We start from the raw sequence: 9,461 nt of genomic DNA, 5'->3' as shown, positions 1-9,461 counted from the left end.
ACGCTCGCATCGTCTGCTGAGGTGTCCCATTTCACCCTCAGCGCTCACAGACAGGAATGCACGCACGAGCGCTCACTCCGCCGTCTTTCTCGAAGCTTCGCCCGTGACGTCACCGACCCCAAAGCACCGTCGGAGCGAGGCGGAGTCTGGTTCTTTTCCGTTCCCCGTGGAGGGATGCCTCTTAGTTGACATAAACAATCTCTGACGCCGCACGAAATCAGTACGTCACTGCCGCGAAAGGGGTGGAGTGTTGCCATGGCGACCGGGAATATTCAACAACAACAAGCAGCGCGGGAAAGAAAAACACAAAAAGCCTTCAAGCGACCGGCGTGAAATCGTCAATAATTCATACGCACGGAAAATGTTGACTTGTGTGTTTTGACCCGTCTAATAATTCGAATTGTTTGAAATATTTACACTGCCGCTGGTAGGCGCATGACAACACAAAATACAAAATAATCACAGTCGACTGTCAGATGTTGCAGTTGTATTCGCATATCTCCTTTTCGTTTTATTTATTTTTTTACGTTCCCCAAGGCGTGTTTGAGTTTCTAGAGCTCCATACAAAACATTATTATTCAGTAATAATACGATACAAATGCAAGTTAATAGTCAATTTGTAATATTATTATACTGATCATTTTGAAATAATTAATTTGATATATAATGGATAAAGTACTCATTGTAATGGGATTATTGTATTTATTATTATAGTAATACTGTATTCCTACTCAAGATGGTAAAATAAAATAAAAAAGTGTTTCATTTATTTCTATTCCTAGTACTCGTGCCTTCTAACAACCCAAAGCATCATGAATAACGAGCATAAAACGTGAACTATCATCGCGTTTATCTAACCTCTGCATTTACGCTGGAAGTGTGTCGTAATTTTACGATTGCGCAAGACTTAAATTCCTTCACGAGGGAGTTCCTGGGAATGAACGGGGCAATTGCGTGATGGCATCCCATCAAACAATTGTGGTTGGTTGTCAAAACATAATGTCCTTGTTTCTACCTGTCCTCCGTGCAGGTTAGAAGGGGAGAGGTCAGAGGATTCCCTCCCGCCCTTCTCGGGGAACACCTTTTGCCAAGTGGCGCCGGGCTGGAAAGGTACACAGACACAAGCACATCTTGTTCTGCAAGTGTGACACGCCTGTTCAAGAGAAAGGTATGAGCACTGCCCCACAGGCTTAAAACACGCACCATACGCAAACGGATGACCTGGTTTTCATGTCGGCCTTGGCTGTTAAGTCACGACATGTAGAATTCAGTACAACTAGTGCGGCCAAACAACTTTGCTTCAGGTATACCCTGCTAGCTTAAATATAATACCCAAAATTGCAGTGAAGTGACGTATTCGATCATGCTGCACAACATGATTATTTCTTTACATTTTATTTAATTGTGCTGTTATTCAATGTTTTTAAAAAGTACAGAGTGCTAGTTTCTTTATGAAAAGAAACTTTACAAAAATGTATATACGTTTGTTTTGTTTTGTGTATATATATATATATATATATATATATATATATATATATATATATATAGTTTTTGGCAAAAAATAGAAACAAAAGAGGGAAAATTAGGAACGAAAGAGGGAAAATGATATGTAAATCAAAACAGAAATATCCACGTTTAAAACTATTATCTTAAAATATTTACTGTCCTTTTTAGCCACTGGCTAATGTTTGTATCCAAGAATTATAATGACTCTCTTAAAATAGGTCACTCCTTAGTTGAGGACAAGTCGTCACATTATTGTGTTTAATATGCTGGCGTGCGTGCCTGGCATCATGTACTTTTCTTTTGTGCTGAGCATTATCTTTGGTAGTTGTGGAGTTTTCTTTCCCAACAACAAGCTGAGTGTTTGTTGTTTTACGTAACGTCACGTCGGTCAGCTCTCGGATTTACCAGCAGAGCCCGCCCCTTTTTACAGGATGCGCCATATTTGGAAAATTACGTACTGGGGATCCCGTAGCGGAATCTTCCATTCCTTGAAAGCAGGAGGCACACTCGCGCTAAAATGGCGACTTTTTAGCGTAATTGTGGTTTAGATTTCGCTATATATCGACTATTTGGAGTGTTAAACGTATTTTAAGACATCGTGTGGTCTGATAGCTTGACGTTTTCTTCCGGGTTTCTCGCTTCACCCCCTCGGTGTCTCCCCTCCCCACCCCCGTCCACGTCATTCGAGCGGCCCGCTCCCAGACTATAAAATGGCCGCGAGCAGCCTCTTCTCCGACTTGTCTCTTAGTTGCTTCGCAAGGAAACTACACCAAAGGACCTTTTTGGAACTTCTGTCTTTTCGATTTAATTCACCCATCATCCTTTCGCAAGCCTTCCACGGCAGGGATTTCCCCACGTTTTCCTTTTGAAACTCGGAACTTCCCTCGGTGTTGGAGCGATGATGTTCAACATGTTCAAGCCGGAGTGCGATTCGTCCTCCCGATGCAGTACCGCGTCCCCGGCCGCTGACAGCAGCAGCAACGTCGGCTACTACCAACCGTCCCCAGCCGGATCCTACTCCAGCATGGGTTCGCCACAATCTCAGGTAAGCTTTGGCATCATTACGTTGCATTCAAAATGAATAATTAAATAATAGAGAAGATAGCGCGTGTGCAGCCATCCGGTGCATTGATTAGACATTTGTGTCCCTAATATTAAAAATTTGTATGCGTACAGTCATTCCTCGCTATATTATGCATTATTGACACTTCTTTCCTCTATAATGGCATATAAAAAAATCACTTCCTGAGTACCTTTCAGTTATATTAAACTTTGTGAGGCTATACATTTGTATTTGATTTTTATGGACTATTTTACACCATGGTACAATAAGATTTTTGCTTAACTTTTATGCACGGTGCATTCATTGCCACAAGCTAACCCCCCTTCAATGATTACAAAATTTACCATTATTCAACCTCCTGGAATTGTGATGATTTAAATTATTTTTATTTTTGGTCCACTTGCAGGATCTGACCTCCTCAAGTGCCTCGTTCGTCCCCACGGTGACGGCCATCTCCAGCAGCCCCGACTTGCAGTGGATGGTGCAGCCGCTCATCTCCTCTGTGGCCCCCTCGCACCGGGCGCACCCCTTTGCCTCCAGGCCCAGTCCCGCCTACCCCAGGGGGGCCGTGAAGGTGTCAGCGTCACGCCCTCACAGCACCACCAAGAGAGGCAGAATGGAACAGGTGAATATTTAAAAATTGAAAAGATGTGCTTAAAAGCCAGCTCTTCCTCTGCGTTGGGCCCCTGATTGAACTTTTTTAAATTATTTTTTTCAATTAAATTTTTACAGATTTCACCCGAAGAGGAAGCAAAGAGGAGTATTCGCCGGGAGAGAAACAAGCAGGCGGCCGCCAAATGCCGCAACAGAAGGCGAGAGCTGACTGACACTCTCCAAGCTGTAAGTATCTTGCTCATTTGCAGCAACAGTGGTGCCTTGACTTAAGAGTGCACATGGTCAATTCATGTTTTTCCTAAGTCAAAGTTGGAGTCCTTGTGAGCTTTGACTACGCAGCCGCAAGCACATGTATAAAAAAAATCACTCGCAAGCACCTGCTGTTGGTCACAGCTCACACCGAGGCGCTCGCACACAAACTAATCTGACAATTCGACTCGAGCAACTGTTTAACTCATTTGGCCACGGCCACAATACGCAAATAATTTTTGATATTAATTTCAATACAGTATGTTGTATGTAAATCGCAGTTGAAGTCAGTTGAAAAGTCAAGGTGCCACTTGGACTTTAGAGAGTGCCAATTCTCCTACAATGGTGCTTATTCCGTCCTTTTTTTTTTGTCTTCTCAGGAAACCGATCAGCTGGAGGATGAGAAGTCCAGCCTTCAGAACGACATTGCCAATCTCCTGAAGGAGAAGGAACGTCTGGAGTTCATTCTGGCTGCTCACCAGCCCATCTGCAAAGTCCCCGCCGAGCTGGACTCGGACTTCCCGCCAACCTCCGTCTCGCCGGCCCGCTCGTGCGTCTCCACCGAACCTGCCGCCTCTACCACCAACTCGCTCTTCTCCGGCCTGCCCGCCACAGGCGTGGTCAAACTGAGCGACCTGGACACCTCCGTGCTGGAGGAGTCCCTGGACCTGCTGAGCAACACTGAGATGGAGCGCTCGGTCCCCGAGGTGGACCTGTCGGGATCTCTGTGCAGCGCTCAGGACTGGGAGCAGCTGCACCCGTCGGTGACCAGCGGCGATTTCGAGCCGCCGCTGTGCACGCCGGTGGTGACGTGCACGCCAGCGGGCACCACCTTCACATCCTCTTTCGTGTTCACCTTCCCAGAGGCCGACGCCTTCCCCGGCTGCGGTATGGCCCACAGGCGGGGAAGCAGCGGCAACGAGCATTCGTCCGACTCGCTCAACTCGCCAACGCTGCTGGCCCTTTAAGAACCTTCAAGAGCCCTCAAAGGATGGCTACTAAACCCGCCCCGCCCCATCCCTCTGTCCGTCCCTACTTGACTTCCAAAACAGCACACCAATCTTTCTCCATGTGGGAGATAACAGGGCTTTGGACCGTTAATTATGAATTGACCTGCCTTTTTACATTGTAGCATGTTTCAACTACTACAACCAAGTAATCTACAAGTTCTAATGCGATTTGTTTTTAATGGTGCTACATAACCGAGAGTTGTTGTCGCCGTAGTGTTTCTGTCCACATTTAAGAGCAATAGTTTTCCGGTTGTGTGATTGTGGGGGTGGGGGAGAGAAAAACTGACATCTTAAACCATTGGTCCGGGTGGTCTGTCCTGAACTTTATAATGCGTATAAAAGTTTTCTGTGAAAACAACTCAAGTCTTTTTTTTTTTTATTTTGGAATTAACTTATGAGATTTGTCTTTATTTTTTTACAACAGAAGCAAACAAAATAAGTCAATGTGAATGTTTGTGATATATTGATGGAAATAAACTGTTAGCGATATTTAAATTGAATCTTTGGTCTGGTGGTGTTTGTACTGTACAGTATTGGCTCACATATTATTTTGGGTATAGCTTGTCTTGTGGTGTTCAGATCATTTTTGGAAGTGGGAGGTCATTGGTCAAGTCCTGTTGTGGGCAAATGGGAATATTGTTGGAGAAATAATATTCTCTTTCCATCCTGACTACTATCAAGGTGCTCTTCCCTGAGCTTTCAGGTTCATGTGTGTTTGTGAGCTAAGGAATTTCTAATATAGAAAAATGAATTTAAAAAAAATAGCTAAACCTGAAAGCAGTATCCTCAAATGATAATGACTTATCAGAAAGGCATTTTATTTTTTAAATATTAATTTACAAATTTGATCTTAAATCTAATGTATTCATTCAGCAGTCTTTAAAATAATTTAACATTTTCATGACACTCGATAGTATCATTTTTTAAATGAATATTGTTCTGATATAGCTTTAGTGAACTACATGATATAATCATATTTAGTTTTTATTTTTATTTTTTGATTAATTTCTTATTTACACACACACATAAAACATTCAATCACATCAGATGTTCCCAATTTTTCAACCCTAACGAACAGTAACACACAACCTGCTTCAGGTTGAAAAAAAAAAGACAATTTAAATGTTTGCCTGGAACAAGAAATTTAATACAGTTGTTGTACGGGGAAATAAAAGAAAAAAAAGACAATGAAAATGTTTGGTGGCGCTTTCCAGTATTTTCCACTTGTTTTATTTATTCGTTTCATGTTCTTTCTGTTGCCAAGGTGAACTGTGCCACAAGTCACACAACTCTGACGTCAGCGTTTTTTCTACTCGAATGCTGAGCGCTGTGAGATGACGTCACACTTCCGTGACCAAATGGAGACTTCGAACGAGCTGGTTTGGTCTCGCTTTGAACAGACCAGTCGCGACCTCAAAACGCATTAAAATGCCACTGTTTCGCGCTGAGCCTCACTTACATTGCCCGCTTTCATCGAATTTTGTATGGAAATTGAACTAAAGGTGACAATTATTCATATTTTAGGGGGGAAACACGGTAGGTTACGCAACGGAGGATCGGAAAGCGGCGTCGTTGAGAATCTCGACCACAGATACGCAAGAAAGTAAAAACGTCACGGGAAAGCGTCTCCTCACTCTCTTAACACACGAGTGCTCCAAAAGTTGCTTCAGAATGCTCCGGAAAGCACACTGTTAACCCATGTGCGTCAATGCAAATGCTCAGAACTTCACATTTTTATTATGATCAGTCTTAGTAAAGTATATCTTGCCTGTTGGATTTTTATTATTTTTTTTGCCCTATCACATTTGGGCCTCTGTGTTTCCATGCCAATCTAATCTGTCCATGCCCTTTCCAATTGTAGGCAAATGTAGTTTATAACTTAAAAGTACAAATATATGTTTAATGATAATTTGTTAAAAAAAAATGCAGACGACGAATTATGTAGTAATAATTTGTCGAGATACTGTTTACCGTGAAACTCTTCTCCATTTTAGTTTCCCTGATTTTGTGGCGGCGGGGCTAAAACAGGACCCATTGATGCACTTGGGCCCTGGCACGAGCCACCTCCATCAGCAGTCATTTGTTTTTTTTACATGTCGTCAGCTAGCTTAAAAAAGGAATCTTTCTTTCGGATAGTGACAGCTTTAGAGCGCCTCAATGTCGGATATGAGTGCGCGTACGTCACGGAAAAAAGACACAAGTGCAAGGTTGCATGAAGCGAGGTGAAGTCGCATTTTCCCAAATTGTGTGGTTTCAGCGCGAACAACAGTCACTGTCACCCCGTTCAAGAGAAGATTTGAAGATCGAGTCGTCGTTCTCTAGTGAGTATGATGTGTTCAAATTTTGTTGTCACGCTATTAGGTACATAGCAGCTCCATGTGATGTGTGACATAGTTGTGTATATTATTGTTGTGTTACCATTGAAATAGATCTAATTTTTTTTCTTAAAGGCTTTTTAACTGTATACTTAGTGTAGGCAAGGCAAGGTAGCTTTATTTAACTCAATGTCCTTCACACAAGACAACCACAACAGTAAACGACATTCAGATGCAAAAGAGAGAAAACAAAAATAGAAATATAATTTTAAAAATGACTCAGACAATGTAAACACATGAACAGAAAACTTCAAATACATTTTAGACATTCTAGAAAAAAAATATTTTCAAAACGAGTAGAAGACTTTAATGCTAAGGTAGTTTTTGTTACAGGAAATTTCAACAGTGAGTGACATTTAAATAAATAAAAGCTTGAAGCAAGCACACAAGGCCTCTTATTTGGAAAAATTGTGCCAGCAAGAATGGAAACATACCGACGAATATCTAGTCCAGTAATAGCGTGCGCAATTGACGCAACACTTGATCTTCCCCGCCCTTCCTTTCTGTGTAATTATCATTTATCCTCTCGTCGTTGTCAGCTTTTTTTTTTTCTTTTTTTTTTGCATTATAAGGACTACTCAATGACGCCTTGCCTAATAAGGCGTGCGTGTGTTACTCTTTGTGCGTGTGCGAGGAATTTTATCACCATTGCACGCCCAGCTATTGTTCAAGCGCGACTGGCGTGGAAATTTCCACAAATGACACCAATTCAGCCGGGTTCAGTCTTGGCAACGATGCACTCGCATAGCCCCGACGTGTTAGCCGTTGCATAAGAGCCGCACTGTGACTGTCTGCAACGCCCACCCCCCATCATCCCAAATACCCCCCCCCCCCAAAATCCCACCACCAACAAAGCTGCTACGTGTCTAATAAGCATCTATTAATACCTCCTCACAACCCCCCGTGAGGATGGAGGGGTATAGCTGCAGAAATAGGTGCTCCCCCCCCCCCTTCTTCATAACATCAGCATCAACAGTGGTAAATTTAGACCACTATGACGCCAAATCGCGTCGGCTCCACGGCCCAGGGGAGGGAGGCAACCAAGGCGATGTGAGGAAGCGAAGAAGGAGGAGGAGGGTGATGATGTTGTTGTGAGGTAGACTGAATGGTGAGGAAGAGGATGGGCACGGTGATGAAACAGCGCAGGTTCACCCTCATGCCAACCTGAGATGCTTTGAATAGAACATTTAAGACGCACCATGAGCAGAGGTGGGAAAAGTACAGCGCGGTACGTTCTGTTCTCGAGCAGAAGTCGCGAAACTGGTGGAAAACTGGTTTGGTTTTGGGTTGAAGGTTTTCCAAATAAAAAGAATTAAAAAAAAAAAATGAACACTTAGACAACGGGTGGCGGTTGGCCAATAGAGGGCGCTAATGCACATGGACGGTGGTCACCACATTCGTTTTCCTTGAAAACTAAAATTTGATTATAATCTAGTAAAAATATTTCAAAAATAATCTTTGTCTATTTTTAGATGTGTGGGATTCATTGTCTATAAATTTGGAGGGTACGTGTGCTAACATTAGTTACTAGTGCACTAGTTACTAGTAATGTAGCGACAGATATGTAGTTCACTACAAAAGCAAAATGTCCGTTGTTTAACAATAGCTATTTTGATGAATAAAAATGCTTCACATAAAAATGGTTTCCATTTTATTAGTGCGGGAAAAAAAAAGTATGTCACATGTAATTCAGAAATTGCAAGCGTTGACTTTTAAGCTTAATCTAAACAACATCTTTGCAACATGTCCCAATTGGTTGAACCTCTCCATGTGGCAAAGCATTTTTTTTTTTTAGCAAACCTCTTTCAAGGCGATGCGACATTGCCTAAAGAACGAGAAGAAAGCGATCTGAAGCATTTAATTGCAGATAAGCGGACTTAGTAAGTTGATGTTAGCAAGCCGCCTAAAAAGTGAAAATGTCTGAAAATGTCATCGAGCTGTCTGAGACGTCGCTTGGCCAACATTGGGAATGACAAAAATTCTAAATTAGCTAATAATATATTTTACTGCTCCCTAAATTCACTTAACCGTACCTCCTTTTAGGGAAATGTACTTTACTAGAATACTTAAGAAGCCAAACCCAGGACGTAATATCCTGTTCCAGTCTGGAGCGTCAACATTCATTTGATTCATGTTGACACGGATTGCGGTTGCCGAACATAATTTGGGTGCGCTTGACTGTCTCGGCGATTGACAGCGTTCCGCGTCAGGGGCCAGGGCGTGTCGCCCAAGTTGCGTCAGACGGACACATTCAAGGAATTTTTATCTTTGTGCTCTGGAGAAATACATCACGTTGCCGCCGCCTTGATGCTCAGTTGAATTGATCATCACGTTACAACGCTCAAAAGGTGATTAACTTGATGGCTGCCGACCGAGTGAGCAAGTCTCGGCCTTCACGCGCGCATTTTTAGACAAATAATTTCGATTGCTTGCCACTTTTAATTGTTTAATACAAAAACGAAAAAAATTAATAAAATACCAGCGATGCTCACTGCGCTTATTAAGTGACACGTTTGCTGACGTCTGTCGTCTTTTTTGGGAAAATGGTCCCTTTTTTTTTTTTTTTAGGTGTTAATCTTGAAGTCCATCCAAGTTTAAAAAAGCTCAGTGATGCCCAGGAGGTTGCTATTCTTAGAAGCCATT

General features: G+C 42.5%; 1 protein-coding gene across 1 annotated transcript; it reads left to right on the top strand.

Annotated features, from left to right (window-relative positions):
• The first annotated feature begins 1,599 nt into the window (after window positions 1-1,599).
• Window positions 1,600-4,943, top strand: fosab (Fos proto-oncogene, AP-1 transcription factor subunit b). Its single transcript, XM_088286241.1, has 4 exons — window positions 1,600-2,551; window positions 2,976-3,194; window positions 3,302-3,409; window positions 3,814-4,943. Exons 1-4 carry the CDS (start codon window positions 2,405-2,407, stop codon window positions 4,399-4,401), a joined length of 1,062 nt encoding a protein of 353 aa, XP_088142367.1. The 5' UTR covers window positions 1,600-2,404; the 3' UTR covers window positions 4,402-4,943.
• The last annotated feature ends 4,518 nt before the right edge of the window (window positions 4,944-9,461 follow it).

Source organism: Idiotropiscis lumnitzeri, chromosome 21, assembly GCF_059441095.1.
Source record: "Idiotropiscis lumnitzeri isolate Australia: NSW breed Sydney's pygmy pipehorse chromosome 21, RoL_Ilum_1.0, whole genome shotgun sequence".
Lineage (NCBI taxonomy): Eukaryota > Metazoa > Chordata > Actinopteri > Syngnathiformes > Syngnathidae > Idiotropiscis > Idiotropiscis lumnitzeri.
The sequence above is the reverse complement of the archived record's forward strand: the minus strand, read 5'-3'. Positions and strand labels throughout refer to the sequence as shown.

What these genes read in the sequence shown, in the direction of transcription:
- fosab (XM_088286241.1), top strand. Translation starts at nt 2,405, where the DNA reads ATGATGTTCAACATGTTCAAGCCGGAGTGCGATTCGTCCTCCCGATGC. An exon ending in TGGGTTCGCCACAATCTCAG is followed by an intron (nt 2,552 to 2,975) that starts GTAAGCTTTGGC and finishes GTCCACTTGCAG; the next exon opens with GATCTGACCTCCTCAAGTGC. An exon ending in AGAGAGGCAGAATGGAACAG is followed by an intron (nt 3,195 to 3,301) that starts GTGAATATTTAA and finishes AAATTTTTACAG; the next exon opens with ATTTCACCCGAAGAGGAAGC.